Here is a 20,110-nt window from a genome sequence, read left to right as displayed (position 1 = left end):
AGAAAAAAGGGAGACAGAGGGAGGGAGGGAAGGAAGGAGGGAGGGAGAGGGAGAGGGAAGGAGAGGGAAGGAGAGGGAAGGAGAGGGAAGGAGAGGGAAGGAGAGGGAAGGAGAGGGAAGGAGAGGGAAGGAGAGGGAAGGAGAGGGAAGGAGAGAGAGGGAGAGGGAAGGAGAGGGAAGGAGAGGGAGGGAGGGAAGGAGAGGGAGGGAGGGAGGGAGGGAGGGTGAGCAAGAGCAAGCGCACAATGGATGTACTCTATACAATTTTGACTTTCCATATGAGGGTTAGCTCTTGATCCTATGAGGCAGCAATGAGGAGGGTGGAGGTAGAATGCAGGCAAGAAATGATGCTTGCATGAGGCACATTAGAAGACTTCCTTCTATTAGCCAGGGAAGACATCAGGAAATTAGTGGCTAAGAAGAGCTAAAAAAATCAAAGGCAGGCATTATTCAGAACAGAAAGCCAAGGGATATTCTACTCAGAGGAAACTGTATATTTAGTAAAGCCCTGACAGAGTACTTTATATTCAAAAGTTGATATATTTACTAAAATCAGTAATAAAACATAGGAAAATACAGAACGAATCCAAGGAGTATTTTCTAATATCTGATGATTAGACTATTTGAAGAATGAATTTATTGAGTAACTACTAAATTAAAGCTATGATCCCTGAGTCTAAGATAGTAAGTCTAAGTATAGTAACATTGCAAGAAATACCACTAATTTCATAATTTTAACTATAAAAGAAGGAAGATACTAGTCTGAATTTCACAATGAATATAAGCCTGTGCAATGTTTAGCACTGTGAAGGCTAGAGGTGTGGCTCAAGTAGGAGAATACCTGCCTATAATAGTACAAGACCCTAAGTTCAAACTCTAGTACTACCAACCCTCCCAAATCAAAAAAACCTGAAAATGTTATTAATATTTAGCATTGTGCCTCATATACACAGATGTTAAATAACAGCTGATGAAATAATCTCTAGAAGAAAATTTCAGGCTTACAAAAACTCTTCAAACCAAGATCGACAGTGGTATTAGTAACTTACTGGGAGGTACCAGTTCTCATTTCACATCTTCTTCCACAAAAACTTACTTTGTTTACTGGAAAATACTTTTTCCTTGGCAAAAAAAAAAAAAATAAGTATTGTAGCTACTTAAAACTGTAGAAGATAAGCGTTAGTAATGCTAATGTTCAAGCTTACTGGTCACCCCTATTCCAGTGGTAGCCTTCATATAAAGAGGGAACTATTTTCATCTATTTGGATCTCAAAAGCCATTGCAGCCTTTAGAAATATTTCAAACTTCCCATTGAAGAAGTGTTTTGAGTATTTCTGGGTAAAACTTTAGCCAACCAATGGTATTTAATTGGAGAATTTGAAACTAAAATATGCAAACATTTACTTTAGGTTTATAGAAACCTCTGGGAAAAGTTAAGATAGATATAATGCTATGCGGTTGATATGAATCAAATGACTATTTGTCTGAAAAAAGAAAAAAAAAGACCAGCGAATATATGTCCTCATACATACACATACATATACTCAGAAGCCAAATCTAAGTTTTTTGTTTTTGCTTTTTTTGTTAGTCATGGGGCTTGAATGCAGGACCTGGGTTCTGTTCCTGAGCTCTTCAGCTCAAGGCAAGCGCTCTACCACTGGAGGGCTTCTGGTTTTCTGGTGGTTTTATTGGAGATAAGAGTTTCACATCCTTTCCTGCCTGGGCTGGCTTTGAACCATGATCCTCAGATCTCAGCCTTACTGGCACCAGGCAAAATCTAAGTTTTTTATCTCTTTAAAATATGTACACTGGGTGCTGATGGCTCATACCTGTAATCCTACCTATACTCAGTAGATTGAGATCTGAGGTTGTCAGTTCAAAGCCAGCCCAAGAGAAGTATAGCTGTAGCTAAAGTGATAAAGCACTAGACTTGAGCACAGAAGTTCAGGGACAATGCCCTGGCCCTTAAGTCCCAGGACCTGCACAAAACAAAAATACTTACTATTTCATACATGATAGTACTCTTTATTATGGCAATTAAAAATAAATTTACAAAAGTTTTAGTCATATAAACTCATTTCTAAATATATTTAAAAAATCTTAACTTACACAGACTCTAAACTTTTATTAACAGCACTCTTCACAAGTATTCTGGAAAATTATGAGACTATAAGAATCACATATAGCAGTTCAATACTATATCAAAAGCTTAGAAAAGGAATATAAAAGTGCTAGTTCTTCTTTAAAAGGCTAATCTATTAGCAGCTTAAAACAGGGCACAGTAGGGGGTTAATATGCTGTTGTCTGAATCACTTCCATCACTTTAAGTACCTATTAGTCCTTATTAGCAACGTGCTAGCAAGGTGCTATTGGCCTTTTAAAGTTTGTTCTACTGCTTCTCATCCTATTGGCCAGAGAGCTACTTCCCAATAGTATTTAAAGCATTAAGTTTAGGTCTGTATATCTACTGAACTTTTAGATTTTTTTAAACATTTAAATTGTATTTTAAAATGTTTTATCTTTTTAAGACAATATCCAGAAGTAATATACATTGTTGAACATATCCGTATGCCTAATCTGTTTTTATCCTATAATTTTACTTAGTTTTGGACAGTACTAAGGTTTGACCTCAGAGCTTTATAGGTACTAGATAAGTGCTCTACCACTTAGTTGGGTCTGACCTCAGTCCTTTTTATTTTTTGGCTTTATTTTTCAGCAAAGGTCTCACATGTTTTGCCCATAACTGGTCCTCAAACCATGATCCATGATCCTCCCACCTACACCACTGCATAGCTGGGATTATAGACATACCACAAATGCACGGCTTATTCATAGAGATGGAATGTTACTTTTTCCTCCACTGGTCTGGAACTGCAATCCTCCCAATCTCTCTCTCTCCAAATAGGTGGGATTACAGAAACGTACCAACCTGCTTCTCATGTTCACTGTATTTTTTAAGACAGAGTCTCCCTATGTTGACCAGGCTGGTCTTAAACTCTTGGGCTTGAGTGATCTTCTTGTCTCAATCTCTTGAGTAGCTGTGCCTACAGGCACATTGTCATATCCAACTTACATTACAATTTTTAATATGAAAAATAAGCTACAAAATTTCTCCAAAAGCTAAAGCAATTCATGTGCAAACTCAGTAAGATTACTAATACAAAACTATTTTCTAAACTAAAGTAATCTGAGTGTAACTAATGTTTAGTCTTCATATATCACAAACTTACTTGAAAACTGAAGTTCAGGGGATGTGGCTTGGGTTTGACCCCCAGAACCTTAAAAACACAAGGCAAACAAATTAACTCTGAAATTTACTATTTTTCAAATACTAAGATCGAAAAAGTAACTTATCGTCAAGTTCACTGATTACTTAATTTCAAGGACTAAGCTTTGGCCAGCATTGTGGCTTGATTCTGTAATCAGTATGTTAGTCCTGTTAGGAGAGGGGGTTGTATTTGTGATCCATGTAAATAAACCATGGCTGGGCAAGGTGATATGCACTGATCCCCACCACAGAAGAAGCACAAGTAGGAGAACCACAGCCCCTAATAGCCTGAACAAAAAATGAGACCTATCTTGAACATAGCCAGTATAAAAAAGGGCTGGAAGCATGGCTTAGTGTTAGCATGCCTGCATAGCATAAGCTTCTGGGTCAATCCTCAACATGAGGAGGAAAAAGGAGAAATCGAACAAAAACCTGAACAATAAATAAAGACTTAAAAAAATTCTAACCATTAGAACAGAAAAGTCCTCGTGAGCAAACTGTATCTGTTGACACAGTGTAACATGGTAAGAAAGTTATCCACTTCTGGCTCTACCAGTAGTTAGCTGGGTCATTTTAAACAAGTGTCTACCTGTGTGTGTATGGAGAGAGAGGTATGGGAAGAAAGTAGGAAGATCCAGAGAGACAGAATTTGAGAATAATGAGACAGAATCTCACAGACTTTCTTCTAGGTTGGCTTTAAAACAAGATCCTCCTGATCTCAGCTTCCTGAGCAGTCAATTACAGGCACGGGCTAATGTACCTAGCTCAAAAATTATTCCAGTGATTATATTTTTTCCTTTTTGGTGCCAGTACTGGGACTTGCCCTCAAGACCTGGGTCTTATCCCAGAACTTTTTTGCTAAAGGATAGCACTCTCCCACTAGAGCCACAGCTCCACTTACAGCTCTTTTTGGGTGATTAATTGGAGATAAGAGTCTCATGGACTTTCCTGCCTACCTGGCTTTGAACAGATGTTAGCTTCCTGAGCAGTTAGAATTATAGGCCTGAGCCACTGGCATCTGACTTCTGCTTTTTTCCCTGAAAAAACAAATATTGAATATCCTTGAGCAGTCCTGCAGATTGATTACAGGACCTCTCTGCCATTCAAGCCATTATCCCTAGCTTTCAGTTTGTTTTTCAATATGATCTTGTACTTTTTACTTAAGCTAACCTTCAATGGCAATCCTCCTACCTCTGCCACCAGTGTAGCTAGGATATTTAGGCATTAGTTACACTGTTTAATTGTTCAATTCATTTTAGACTACGAGGTCACTGAACAGCATGTTAACAAATTTCTATGTTGCTATTTATAATTATATAAATACTTAGAATTATTTGAAGGGCACTTTTATCAGTAGTATCCATACTTAAAATGCATATATCCTCTGAGTCTACACTTGTAGGAATTTATTTTACAAATATACACGCACATTTGTGAAACCAATATATGCATACAAGTATAAACACTGCAGAATTTTCTAAAACAACAAAACACTGAAAATAATAGTATCTGTAGAGTAACTACCATTTGTTCTTAAAGACATAACTAAATACTTGTGCTACACAAATTATCTATTATCTCTGGAAAAATACACCAAAGTGAGGAATGTTAGGAAGACTGCATGATTAATAAACAAGGGAAAGACTCCTATTTCACTGTGTATCATTTTATACTTTAGAATTTTGTGCTATATGAATGTATTATTGCTTAAAAATGTGCTAAAAGTATTTTTAATATGCTTAGAGACATGAAGATTAAGACATTCTTTTTTGTCCTCTAGAAAAGTGTAATATCACAGAGAACAAATTCATTCATTTCATAATATTTATCAAGAAGATTTTTATGGCAATCCTCTGAGAATGTATCCCTGACCTTATGGAGCTTATATCCTACTGGAGACTAGTGCACATCATTATGGTGGTTCAGCATCTACTCCAAGGAAAGCAACTATCAGAGAGCAAACTGCTGACCTGTGTGTGAGTGCCAGTACTGAGATCTGAATTCAGCTCAGCTTTTTTGCTTACAGCTAGCACTCTAGCACTTGAGCCATACCACCAGCCTGGGCAACAAAGCAAGACAGCATCCAAAAAAAAAAAAAAAGAAAAGAAAAGCAATAAAAGGGCTTGGGACATAGCTCAAGGTGTACAACACCTGCCTAGTAAGCATAAAGCCATGACTTCAAACCTGAGTAATGATTCAAAACAACAAACACAACAACAAAAAACAGTGAGAAAAATGGAGGCCAAAGAAAACTCCTAAATATTCATCCACACAAGAATGAAATAATAGATTAGTATAGTCATACAAAAGTTCTAGGAATAAATGTTTATATACATCATATATAAATTCTTTAAGGACTGAGAACAAACTTTTGCTATTTTAAGATTTTTTGCAAGCCAGGCGCTGGTGGCTCACACCTGTAATCCTAGCTACTCAGGAGGCTGAGATCTGCAGATCACGATTCAAAGCCAGCCCAGGCAGTGAAGTCCATGAGCTCTTATCTCCAATAAACCACCAAAACACTGGAAGTGGCACTGTGGCTCAAGCGGTAGAGCACTCACCTTGAGCTGAAAAGCTGAGGGACAACACCCAGGCCCAGAGTTCCAGCCCAATGACTGACCAAAAAAAAAAAAACAAGCAAAAAAACCCTACAAAAATTCTTTGCAGTATCATCTACTACTCAAGAGATTTCAAAACATCTATATCCCAACTTCTCTTATATTTAAAATATGGCAACAATAGTATTAACTGATGACATTGGTACTAAATTATACTCAGAAAGGAGCAAGAAGTTCTGGTGTACACTATACAGGATACTACAGATAATAATAGGATGAATATTTCAAAAAGCTAGAACCTATCTTCAAAGTTTCACCAAAAAAATGTTAAACAGGGAGATAAATACGTTCAACCTACTTTAAACATTATGTGATACATACATGTATTGAAACATTACATGGTCAATCACTAATTTTATGTTTTTAAGTATCAGTAAAATATTAATTTAAAAATAATCTATGAACTAGGCACAGTGGTCCACACCTGCAATCTTAGCCACTCAGGAGGTAGAGATTTGGGAGGATCTTGGTTCAAGGTCCCAAGTTCAAGCCCAAGTACTGCTACAAAAAAAAAGCCAAAAAAAAAAACCCAAAAAACAAAAACATAAAAACCAGAATAGGTGAGCCCATTTATACCAGTTAACAATAAGCAACTATACAAAAACAAACACATGTATACAATTTACTAAACAGAATCAAAGTGTTCTGGTTAATTCTAGTAGTTGATCTAGAATTAACCAGAACAGTCCCTTTGATTCTGTTTTAATAATTTTTAAATAGTCTCTTCCTAATTTAAAACAATGTTGCTAAGTTGTTGGCTTCCAAGTGTACATTAATATTTTTTAATCTCTGAAACACTGTTCAAAAATGTTTAATCACTGGAGGATTGTTACTACTTTTCTTTGTGTGTGTGCTGGTACCAAGTCTTTTGAACTCAGGGCCTCATGCTGTCACTCTGCTTTCTTGCTTTCTACTGGCATTCTACCACTTGGGCCATACCTCTAGTCTGGCATTTTAATAAAGGAGTTTTAACCATTAAGTCTTGAGGATCTCATCCTCCTGAGTAGCTAGAAATACAGAGATGAGCCACCAATGCCCAGCTTAAAGATTGTGGGTTTTTTATTTCTTTTTGCTTGTCATGGGACTTGAACTCAGGGCCTGGGAACTGTCCCTGAGCCTCTGTGCTCAAAGCTAGTGGTCTATCACATGAGCCACAACGCCACTTCTGGATTTTTCTTTGTAGTTTATTGGAGATAAAGGGTCTCATGGGCTTTCCTGCCTGGACTGGCTTCAAACCACAGTTCTCATATCTCGGGATCCTGAGTATTTAAGATTACAATGCCTGGTTGCTGCTTCTTCCCCCATCTCCTTTTCTGGGCAGTTTATTAATTCCAAACACCTGAATCCAACATAGTCCCAATTCGAGTAGTTTTTCATGATCTGAAGACTGTATTTATTTTTTGTGAACATGTGCTAATATAAGGCAGTGAAAGTTTTTTTTTCTTTATTGTCAAGGTGATGTTTCTTTTTGTTTTAAATTATCTTTTTTTGTATGTGTGCTAGCTCTGGGGCTTGACCTCATCAGGGCCTGTGCACAATCCCTGGGCTTTTTGCACTCAAGGCTAGTACTTTTAACACTTCAGCTACAGCTTCATTTCTGAAGCTTATTTAAAGCTGTTTTCTTTTCAAAATCTTAGACATTCCCCCCAAACACAAATTTTATACTCTTCCTTTCTTTATAGCCATTGGTGAAAATGACAAGTAAAAAAAAAAATCTAACTTTTATTACAATATAGGCTTGACTCCATCTGGACAACCAAGCAAGTTCAAGACCTGCCCAAGTCAGGTAGCAAAACTCTGTCTCAAAACACCAAAGGTGCTGGTACTGGCAGGTCACACCTGTAATCCTAGCTACTCAGGAGGCTGAGATACCTGCTGGATATAGTTCAGAGCCAGCCATTACAGGAATGTCTGTGAGATTCTTATCTCCAATAAACTTACCAAGAAAGTCAGAAGTAGAGCTGTGATTCAAGTGGTAGAGAGCTACCCTTGAGCAAAAGCAGCTCAGGGACAGCACTCAGGCTCTGAGTTCAAGCCCCATGATCAGCAAACAAAACAAAATAAAAAACACCAGAGGCTCAGTAGTAGAGTACTCCTGTGTTTGTTCCTAAGAAAAGAGAGGGTGGGGGAAGAGGATATAAAAATCAGTTTCAGGGTCTTTCCTGGGATCAGTAACCATTTATCCTTAATTTTTCTAACTACGTTTTATATAGCCTCATGAACATAATAATGCTGCTTTTATGGTATGATTGTTTGCTTCCCTCCAAAGTTCAAGTTGACACTTGAATCTTGTACCACTGCTGTATTTGTTCACCCTTTGTCCCTCCTTTCTGTGTCCTTCTCTTACGCTCCCTAAGACATAGTGAACAAACAAGACAAAAAAGAAACAACAATAACAAAGAACAAACCTCATGTTTCCATTTCAATAAATATTTTATATGATCAGAGGCACATAGGCTTGAGCCTTTGTGACACGTGAATCTCCAACGTAACAGAATTAAAAGGTGTGGTTTTTAGGAAGACTGATTAGATCATGAGGGCCCATCCTTTGTGACTTGGATCTTCTGAGAAGCTTCACATAGCATTGAGCCTTTTTTTAAAAAAAATCTGTTGGCACCTAATCTTAAGACTTATACAGCCCCTACAACTGTGAAAAATAATTTTCTATTATTAATAAACTACTCAATCTCAGGGATTTTGTTACAGTAGCAAAAATGCTAATACTGACAACAGCAATATATTAAACATTGGCTACATACCAGGCATTTGGGCTGTTCTGCATGATTTACCTTAAAATTTCCAAACAATGTAAGAAAGGTACCATTTTTAACCCCATTTTGAAGCTAAGAAAATTGGGAGTTTTAAAGGCTGCATGACCTAGGGTTGTGATAAAATACCTATGTGAAGCCAGGATGCCATCTATTTAATTCACATTGCAAGAATAAATAACAATATAGTGCGGTGATATAATAACTGAATCAGTGGCTCTCAACTTACTAGATCAAGTTTAAAATCTTTATAAAGGAAACTTAACCCATTCATTTCTCCACTGCAAATAACTTTCATTAAATATATATTGTTTCAACATCCTACCAGGTAATTCATAGACATTAAGACACAGATTGTGAGTGAGGCTGCTAAATAAGCAATCTTTGGATCTATGACAAGTTATTCAGTTGTTTGGTCATATCATCACATCATAATAAAACATGTTCTTCCATAAATTTATTGCTGGAAATAGAAAGATCACATATCTAAGCATTTATGGTTTAAGAATTTTGGACTGAGCCAGGCGCCAGTGGCTCACGCCTGTAATCCTAGCTACTCAGGAGGCTGAGATATGAGGATCAAGGTTCAAAGCCAGTCCGGGCAGGAAAGTCTGTGAAACTCTTATCTCCAATAAACCACCAGAAAACCGGAAGTCGCACTGTTGCTCAAGTGGTAGAGCACGAGCCTTGAGCTGAAGAGCTTAGGGACAGAGCTCAGGCCCAGAGTTCAAGGCCCACAACCGACAAAAAAAAAAAATAAAGGAATTTTGGACTGCTATTTTTAGCAACATTTTCCAACTTTAGTTACTATAGCTTTACAAAAGTTCTTACCACACAACAAATGCAATGAAGACACACAGAACATACATATGTGCATACACACACATGCACATACGCGCACACGTATGCACGTATCTTTCATTGCCACCTTTAACTTATGAGAGACATAGGCTTTCTCCCTTTCCATTTTTGAAGAGACACATGGTTGCCAGCTGTGTAGCTCCTAATAATCAGTGCTTGCCAAAAAGTTGCAGAATATAATAAGGAGATGGCCACTTGCAGTCCACTTTGACACTGCCTTAGACCACCACTTTGGAGAACTGGATACATTACAGAAATTACGAGAACAGCTAAATTTCAATGTAAGAAGTTGGCCATTTTGGCTGAACTTATTTTTGCTTAAAAAAAAAAAAAACTAAAGGAATACGGTACAAAAGGGGAAAGAAAGAAAATGTTAGCATAACCTATACGAATAATCTACAAAGATATGTCCTCAACCTCTCAGATTTTATCCACCATAGTTCTATCTATCTATCATCCATCCGCTTTTATTTTTTGGTGGTTACTAAAGTTTGAACTCAGGACTTCACACTTGCTAGCAGGCCACACACTCCAGCTTTTTGGCCTCAATTTCTCAACTTTTGTCCTGGCCATCCTGAACCTCAATCCTACTGTTTACATCTCTTTCATAACTACGAACACATGGGGAGGTAGGGTATGCACAGCTTTTTTATTAAAATGGAATTTTATTAACTTTGTCTAAGCTTGGCCTCAAACAATGATCCTCTAAGTCTCTGCTTGAGTAACTGTAATAGCATGAGTAAAATAATGCTGGCATTCCTTTAAATACAAGGAGTGTAAAAAAAGCTAAAGCTGCGGATAGGAGGCTTATGTTTGAGTAAGTATATGTATCTTTGCATTTTTTACTTTTTAAAAACTTATGTGAGTATAATACATACTGAATACATATTCCATTTATGTTGCTTTCAATTCCAGCTATATGCATATATTGTGTGTGTACAATATAAACCATACAGTTATATACCACAAATGTAAGTATAAACAAACTTGGGAAGATCCCAGTTTGGAAACTGCTTGCTTTTATTACCAAAAAAAAAAAAAAAAAAATCAATACAATTTTCCCACAGGTTCATGATGTAAAATTCTATAATCAAGGCTTGTAGATTTGTAATTATGGTATGTCAGCTACATTTAAACAAGAGTGTTAAAAGATTGTTAAAGTTAAACTAACACAATTGCAGTGTGAATTGTCCTAGTCTCATTCTAATCTACTGGTGTCACTTTCATTTAATCAGAAGGAAACTATGGGCCAATGTCAGTGCTATTTCCAATGCCCTAACATCCTTCATTCACATTAGATTTTTAAGCCATTACCAATCTAAAATAGTAATAAAAAGATGTATTTAAGAAGGTATTTTAAGTAATTAATTCACCCACTAGTGGGGCTAACTTAGCAAGTTTTATTGTAATAAAGTTGGTTTTAAAGATATTGAGTAACCCTTATGTTAAATGGATAAAGGACAGCATTTTTTCCTTGCAGAATTTCTTGAATCAACCACCAAGTCTAGTAACAAAAGAACTTACTTTATAAAACACAAACCCTACTTGGAAGCCTGTGGCAGACATAAGACATTTAGCTAAATTATCAAATCAGCTTTAAGGATACATCAATTCTACATTTTTTCTACGTTAGAGAAAATTCTTTTCTAACTCAGCTAATACGGAAGGTAGCTATTCTGAAGAGGAATAATATTTGTACCACACAGTTAACATTTTAAATGTGTGCAAATCTCTCATGTACTATCAACAAGTAGTACTCCAAATAACTCTCAGCACAGCCCAAAAGGATTGTTAGCTACAAAGAGATGACCAGTCATCCTGGTTTACACAGACTATCTCAGTTTGGGCACTGAATGTGGGAAAGCCCTACGCCCCAAAGCAAACAGGACAATAGATGTCACTTAAACAACAAGAAAAATAAACAAAAATAGGAATTTCACAGTTCTGTACTAAGGAAGAAATTGGAGTATTATTTGGTAACTCTCTGCTAGGACTGCCAGATTAGCTGTGACCCTAATCGAAGAAGAAAAAATAGCAAGCAGGATCCTACCCAGCAGGATACACTACAGGCTGAATATCCAAAATGCTTAGGACTAGAAATATTTAAGATTCCGGAATATTTGTATAGAAAATTGAACATCCTTAATCCAAAAATGCTCCAAAATTTGAATCATACCAAACACTAAAAAAATGTTGGACCGGGCTGGGAAGGTGGCTCAGTGGTAGAGCGCTTGCCTTGCAAGCATGAGGCCCTGGGTTCGATTCCTCAGCACCACCAAGCAAAAAGAAAAAAGCCGGAAGTGGCGCTGTGTCTCAAGTGGTAGAGCGCTAGCCTTGAGCTGAAGAGCTGAGGGACAGCGCCCAGGCCCAGAGTTCAAGCCCCACGACCGGACCCTCCCCCCCCCAAAAAAAAGTTGGACTTCTGAGCATTCTGAATTTCAGATTTCCTAATTAGGGATGCTCAGCACTCTAATCACATGTTCACAAAGGCTGCTTGTTCAAAGAAATGGTAGCATTATTACCCTCCAGCTCTAGAGACTAAATCTCTCTAGTTTCATAGCCAATGGCCTTCAAAAAACAATCCTATTACTGGGATAGAATATTTAAAGAGTCTCCTGGTCAGAGACTCAGCACCAGGAAAGCCTCATTATCATTTCTGTCCAACTCTCACCTTTTAAGTCATAGCAAATAAATGAACTCATTCTTTGTTCCTAGTGATCTAACTATTTTCTTGAAATCAATCTTCAAAAAATTGTTTTTTTTTTTTGCTACATAAGCTTATAAAGTTTCTGTGGGACTGTATTCTTTGAGGCTTCTACTTTTTTTAATGCCAGTCCTGGGGCTTGAACTCAGAGCCTGAGCTCCTTTTGCTCAGGCTAGCCCTCGAGCTACAGTGCTACTTCTAGTCTTTTCTGTTTATGTGCTATTGAGGAATCAAACCCTTGGCTTCATGCATGCTAGAACAACACTCTACCACTAAGCCACGTTCCCAACCTGGGGATTCCACTTCTTTCCTGCCTTAGTACTTCCCCTGAAACTTGCTCTGCTTGCCTTTCCAATACGGACTGCTATCCAGTAGGCTGCCTTTACCATGCTGAAAACTGGACACCACTACTCCATCTCCCTGATACCAAACACCAGTAATTACTACCTGTTCCATAGTCTCTGAACATTCAACTTGTCTGTCCAGATTTTTCCCTAAATCACACAACTTGGAACTCTGAAATCACCTAAATGCCATGAAGTATTTGATTAGATCCTAAACTCCAATAATTCACTACCTTTAGTACAACCTACCCAAACTGAACTCCAGGACAAATATATCTAGAATATAATTTCTAGTGGCTCCCAACTTTCAGAGAGAACATGAACAATAACTTTAAATCACTTTTTCCAATAAAGTTGTGACTTCTGAAGACAAACTGGGCTATGGGAAATAAATATATGGTTAGAAAAAGGGTGAGAATAGAAGTGTGTAGAATATTGCTTTAAAAAACTAATAAGCAGGATCCCTTTCGTAAGGGATGGGTTGAACACCTGAAAAGTTCAGAACAAGTTCAGAAATCAAGAAGAGTTTGAAACTGAACTTGAACTTTAATCCTTATTAGTAAAAATTTTAAACATTTACAGAAAACCATAATGAAATCCTATATTGCTCAGCCTGACTAATTAATGGGACTTTGCTATACCAACTTATTCCTCCCCTGACCCCCAATAGATGAGATAAAACAGATTTTTTTAAAAAATAGGATACTAAGATGATGAAAAGAGCCGTAGTAAAATAATTTTCGAGGGGGGAGGGACGGAGAAGCAGCTGGCCAGGCCCAGCAATCCTATGTACTCAGGAGGCTGAGATTTAGAAGACCACAATGCAAAGCTAGCCTGTAAAGAAAGTCTAAGAGATTCCATCTCCAAAATAACCAGCTAAAAGCCAGGCTGGAGACATGACTCAAGCGGTAGAGTGCACTAGATACATACTCAAGCTGGAGAAGCAAGCTGTATGAGTGCCGAGTTCATACCCTGGTACTGATAATAAATAAACAAACACACTAATAGTTACGGATTTAGAGTTATAATCTAAGTACTATGAGTAATAAATAGCTAAAAGTTTAGGCTTTAAAAAAGCATCTCTTAGACTGGGAAGGTAGCTCAGTAGTAGAGTGCTTGCCTCGCATGCATGAGGCTCTGGGTTCGATTCCTCAGCACCACATAAGCAAAAAAAGCCAGAAGTGGCACTGTGGCGCAAGTAGTAGAACGCTAGCCTTGAGCTGAAGAGCTGAGGGACAGTGCCCAGGTCCAGAGTTCAAGCCCCACAAGTAACAGTGAAAGGTTAAAGTTTGAGGTAGTGACCACCACATGTTGCTTGTTTCTGTCTAGCAAAGCAACACGTGGTGGTAATCAAAATACCTGGTTGATTGTATGCCTTTATAAGATCTGCAAATCCTTAGCTCGGGGCTCTCCTCCTGGGCTCTGCTGTGTCAGAGTGTAGGACAAGGCCCAAGCTGCAGCCCGTTTAAATAAAACAGCTGTAGAGTCTGACTCTTGGTGGTCATCTTGCAGGGAGGGGTCCTGCGACCTTGGTATAACAGGAAAAAAAAAAGCATCTCTTTCATAGTACAACAAAAAATTTCAACAGAAAAGCTATGGGAAAAAATGTATCATACACATTTCCTGTTTATAAACAGTTTAAGATTATAAGTTAATTTTATAAAAATGAGAAATTTATCAAAGTATAAAATATATCTAAAGTTTGAAATGTTCTACTGAAAACTCAAGTTCCAAGAAGTTTTCAGAATTTCAGAAAACCTAAAAACTTAGTTCATAAGGTTTTTGAATATGTGTTATAAACATGTAACTATTTGAACTAAACATTACAAAATAATATCAATTGGGATGAAAAATGTCAAGGTTCTGTAAGAAATTAGTGGAAAATCACCACTGTAAGTCATTTCTTATGATTTCAGTCTAAAGTATTCTGCATTACATCCTGGTTCTTATTCCAAAAATATATTGATTAAAATGACTTAGGCAAAGTAAGTCCTGGACAAAAGAAAAGGAACAGAACTGTGGACTGGGTGATGTATTTTCAGATGTACGTCTCCAATTCCCTCCTATTATTACAAAATTTAATTCTTTGGTAAAGTATCATGAACTAAAAGTAAAAAGTTGTAGATCAGAAACTCTTGTTTCATTTCCCTACTCTGGTACCAACATGCAGTGTGACCTTAAGCAAGTCTGATTTTTTTAACTCTCCTAGATACTCAGGAGGCTGAGATCTGAGGATCACCTGTCAAAGCCAAACCAGGCAGAAAAATCCATGAGCCTCTTCTCGCCAATTAGCCAACACAAACCACTTGAAGCTGTGGTTCAAAGTGGCAGAGAGCTAGCCTTGAGCACAAAAGCTCAAGCACTCAGGCACAGCTGAGTTCAAGCCCCAAGACCGACAGGGGGAAGGGAGGAGGGGGAGAGAAACCATTTACACAGTATTACTGGGTAACATTTACTAGCCATGGCTATTTGCACAACAACTATATTAAGTGGGCACCTACTCTATTTTATAAATGAGGTGAGGAAGGCACTACAATGTACAATATTCCAGAACACAAAATAAGTGGCAGTGTCCGCTAAGAAGCGCTTTGGCAACAGGAAAGCTTCCAGACCAAGTACTGTGCGCCGTCGTACTTAAAACTCAAAACGTGAACTCATTTTGCCTGCAGTTTATCCTTCTCTTCCGGTATCAATAGGAAGAAAAAGTGGGTTAACAGAAATAAAAACGACCAGGAGACTGACATTTCCACAGCAATGTAACCGGCCCGCCGAGAAGGCGGTTTAATCTTGAAATGCTTCATCACCGTTTCATCTTCTTGGGTTTAGACCAGAAAGTTCTAATGATCACTTGAGTATGTACCCGGCGTCGGGAATGAAAGCAAATTAATTACCCCCAGCCAAGGGAGCGGCCTAACTACCACCCCGCCGACGGCCCTCAGCGACGAGCCGCGGGAAGGCAGGCCGAAGCCGAGGGAGGCCTCGATTAGTTTGCAGAGTGCAGGAAAGTTCACGCCCAGTGCTCGCCAGGCTGTCACCGGGCTCGCTCCCGGTCTGTCCAGGGTGAGGCCCGGGAGGCCGGCGGACCGCCCCACGCCGCACCCGCTAAACTTCAGCCGCTGCTTTCGAGCCCACCTGAGGCCAGGGAAGCCCGAGGCCGCCGGCCAGCCGTGCGTCAGGTGCGGCCGGGAGACCCGGGCGCGCACCGCCGGGCCCGGCCTAGCCGCCCCCCGCGTCCCCCGCGCCAGGCGCACCCTCCACCTCCCGAGGCGCGGGCGCCCCAGACTCCGCAACACTCCGCAACCATTCGAGCGGCCTGGCCGCGGAGGAAAGGCCTCGGACTCGGGCCTGGCGAACTCGGGGCGCGTCACGGCCCCCGCCAGGCGAGAGGCTCCGGGTGAGGCCTACAACCCAGACCCCGCCTCCGGCCTACGCTCGGACGGGCCTCGCGGCCGCCACACCACAAAACACAGCTCGCGCCGGCTCCTTACCGTTTCACCACGCCGGTCTTGATCTTGATCTGCCTCACGCGAGGGTCCGCCATAGCCTCTGAACCGCGCGGGAAGGAGGGGCAGAGAGCGAGAGCCGAGGTGGCGAAAGCGGTGGATGGCGGACGGCGCGGAGGGGGCGGTTAAATCCCGCTGGCTCGCCCGTGCGCACGCGCAGTGCGCGGCCCGGCCGCTCCGCCCCGCCTCCCCTCCCGTCCGTGGGCGGGGCTTTTCCGGGTAATCCCAGGCTCCGGGCGTCCGGGCGGCCGACAGGTCCTCCTCCAGCGCTGCCACCCAGTTTTTACCTCGTGGAAACTGCCTTCCTGCTTGGACAGCCCTCGTACCCTTTACACTTTGTCGTTATTTTCCTGTGCCAGATAGTGGTCTCGTTGGGTAGGAGCTAAGAAGGCCTGATCAGGGATGCTGAAGGCCCAGGGATGCAGGATTCCATTACAATACCCCAAGATGGCCATCACCCTTGACCAACTATTGAGATAATGGCACTGTACCTTCCTTATGTAGAAGCAGACTTCTCGCGCCAGGTTTGGGGACTTAGCTTGGGGACCTAATAACTGCTATGTGGCCTTCCCCTGGTGGCCCTAAACCTGGACGGGCAGAGGATCAAATGCACAAGCCATGCCTTTGCGCACCCGGGCAGCCATCGTGCAGTCAAGTTATTTGGGGAAAGGCCTCAGTTTTTTGCCTTATTTGACAAAACTTCAATCCTGCCTTCTACTCAGTAGCTTCATATTTAATGGCCCATTTCTCTCCTTGAGGTGTAATTTTGCTTTGCTAATAAATCACCCTACTATTGCCTCTTTTTTTTTTCCTTTGGTCATGGTGATGGTTTTGCACCCAGCAAAGTGTCCTAATCTTAGGCTACATTGTACCCAAGAACTGAGGAACATCTGGAAACCTCCAACCTCACCAGTAATAGTTGGACAGGAATATTGCTTTGTAAGATTATCTGCTTAATAGAACGACCTGAAAACTGTATTAAGGATATTTTTATCTTAATTATTTGGCATTAAATGGTACAAAACAATGTGTGTTTTGTGAAATTAAATAGTATGCATACAGTTAAAAAAAAATCCTTACCCTTTTACCTCAAATCCCTATAAAAGGGTAGATACTGTGATTTACCAAGGAAATGACTTCTTCAAATCATCACTATCACTAGTGTATCGTAAGTGTCAACATATATGTGTGTAGCATACAGAAGCTTGAGCTTCCTAGTCAGACTTAGAAACTTACATTTGAGATTCTATACTCTTTTTTTACTTTATTTATTTATTGGTCGTGGGGCCTGAACTCTGGGCAGAGGCACTGTCCCTCAGCTCTTCAGCTCAACTCTAGCACTCTACCACTTAAGCCACAGTGCAACTTCCAGCTTTTTCTGCTTATGTAGTGCTAAGGAATTGAATTCAGGGCGTCATGAATGCAAGGCAAGCACTCTACCACTGGGCCACCTTCCCAGCCTGAGATTCTATACTTTCAAGAGCTACTCTGAACAGCATTTAACCTTCCCTCTATCTAGCCTGTTTCCTCCTCTGTGAAATGGAAATCATGCCTACTTTACAGGGTAGACATGCTATTAAGCAGCTAAATAGAAGCAGGAACAAGGAATTATCCTGGTCTGTAAAATTCCATTTCTTCTGGGTAAAGACAGAATCTTGAAAACCAGATGGTCCACACACTGCACCAGTGACATCTTCCTCATCTCACACACCTCCCACATCAAGGCTGAGCATACATCCTGAGAGTGTGGTGGCTGCTAAGTGACCTTCCCCTAGCTGCACAAAACCAGCAAGAGCAAAAGAATCAAATGCACAGGCACCTGCCCTCACCTTCTCAAAAGCTTAGGTGTATGACTTCCCACGTCCCAGCAGCCACTGCATAGTTACCTAACCATCTGGGAAGGGCTAGAAAGGGGGAGTCCCAGATTTTCTTCATCCTAGTAGTCCTGCCCTATTGAATATAAAACCCTAAGCCCCAATAACTCTGAGGTAGTTGATCCTATCTCATATTTGGGGGTGTACTTTCACTTTACTAAGAAATCATTCCCCCTATCTTTCTACTCATGGTGCCTCTTTTGCTATACCTAAGGCAACATCTTAGTATTGAAAGTCATATTCAAAAACCTAGGGACACCCCATCAAGTAGTTACAGTGTGTAGGTAAACAGTATTTAGAATCTACTATGCCGAAGGCACAGTAGATACTAAAAACTTTTGATGGTATTTCAAAAATACGTTTGTCACATTAGAAATAAGCACACTCCAGTGACTGACTTCTTGTTGGAATTCGACAAGAAATGCAGAGTACAACTTCCTTTTGAAAGGTTAAAGTTTGAGGCAGTGACCACCATGTGTTGCTTGTTTCTGTCTAGCAAAGCAATACGTGGTGGTAATCAAAACACGTGGTTGATTGTGTACCTATATAAGACCTGCAAATCCTTAGCTCAGGGCTCTCCTCCTGGGCTCCGCTGTGTAGGAGTGTAGGACGAGGCCTGAGCTGTAGTCCGTTTAAATAAAACAGCTGTGGAGTCTGACTCTCGGTGGTCTTCTTGAGGGGAGGGGTCCTGCGACCTTGGCATAGCACTTTGTTTCCTTATTTCCTCCTACTATCCTTTAAAGCTGACTATACTACTCTCTTTGTCTTTCCTGCCACTTGGTTCACTCATTCTCACTTTCCTGGCTGGCTCTGGAATGTGTTCTACCCTTCTGGTACAAGATGCTTGGTTAAAATCCTCAATCAAACCCCAATTCCTCCACAGAATCTACCTGCCTGTGCAATCCTCCCTGGAAACTCTGAATCACCCAATGGCAATTTAAATTTTTGGTATGCTTGCCAGTATTGTTTGGTTTCTTCATGAGCACTACGCTAAACACTCCTTGGTAGATTACAAGCATCTTTTGAAGTAAGCATCTTATCTTTCATAAATCTTCCTCCCCTGTAATCTTCATGTTACAGGGTGCTAAATTCAATAAATATTGTTACCCAGTTGTCTAGTACACTGATAATTCCAGGTGACACAGAAGAGCTGAGAAATTCTGGGGGGGGGGCGGTTGGGGGAGGGAATGCAGGAAGGGATATAACAGCAATCTCATGGAAGCAAAATTCTGCAAACATAACCATCTCCAAAAATCACACTGGAAGAATGACAGCAGCAAGGGCTTGCTTGACACATCAGAAAATAAAGTCATATAACTGACCATATTTTCCTTTTTGTCTTAATTTTAAGAGTTCAGTTATGTACTAATTTGCAGTTTTTCTTAGACAAATACCTACTCTCTCTCTCTCTCTCTCTCCCAAAGTGCCATGTCTGGCTTCTTTGTATTGTCCCTTCTTTCTTAGTTTGCATTTGTGCCTTTACCTTAAACTGACCAACAAATGCATTTCAGTAGCCAAAAGACCTATGTGGCAGCTGCTGATGTGTATTCTGAATCCCAGGCCCAGGCCCTGGCCCTTGCTGCATAGCACCAGACAAGTTACTTAACCTTTTTCTGTCTCCATTTGTCTCAATCTGCAAAATATACCTAATAATAATACTACCTACTTCATAAGGTTATTATAAAGTGTAAATTATCTATTATTTATAAAGTTCCTCAGATAATCTTGGTACTTATATGGCACCATAGAAAGTTTGTTATGTAATTCATCTAGAAAAGAGGTCCTAAATAAGAAAGTACCAAATACAGTAAGTAGGATATGGATATAGAAATGTAGATATGATCATTAATGAGATAGTATTTTCATGTTTAATTGATACTTTTACAATGAAAAGATCATGCTTGAGTTACCATGATACTTCAATTTGTGGTAATACTTGGCACATACTAGGTACTTATTAATATAATATTAATATTTCTTGTATGTTTCACTGTGTTTGTCTGTCTTTGTCTATCCTGTCTGTCTCTATCTGTCTGTCTCTGTCCCTGTCTCACTATGTTCCCCCAGGCCATCCTTAAACTCATAATTTCTTGCTCAGCTTCTCTACTAGTTGAAATTACATGCATTTGACATCATACCTGCCTAGAAATATATCTTGAATAATTGCTCT

General features: G+C 39.9%; 1 protein-coding gene across 1 annotated transcript in view; it reads right to left on the bottom strand.

The window, feature by feature from the left end:
* Tbca (tubulin folding cofactor A) overlaps window positions 1-16,207 on the bottom strand; it is a 53,328-nt gene extending 37,121 nt beyond the window's left edge. The window contains exon 1 of the mRNA XM_013015808.1: window positions 16,052-16,207. Coding sequence (XP_012871262.1) covers window positions 16,052-16,104 — 53 coding nt within the window. The 5' untranslated portion in view covers window positions 16,105-16,207. The remainder of the gene's footprint in view (window positions 1-16,051) is intronic.
* Window positions 16,208-20,110: the final 3,903 nt, after the last annotated feature.

The sequence above is a fragment of the Dipodomys ordii genome, unplaced genomic scaffold (genome assembly GCF_000151885.1).
Source record: "Dipodomys ordii isolate 6190 unplaced genomic scaffold, Dord_2.0 Scaffold28, whole genome shotgun sequence".
NCBI lineage: Eukaryota > Metazoa > Chordata > Mammalia > Rodentia > Heteromyidae > Dipodomys > Dipodomys ordii.
Note: the sequence above shows the minus strand (reverse complement) of the source record. Positions and strands in the feature narration are given on the sequence as shown.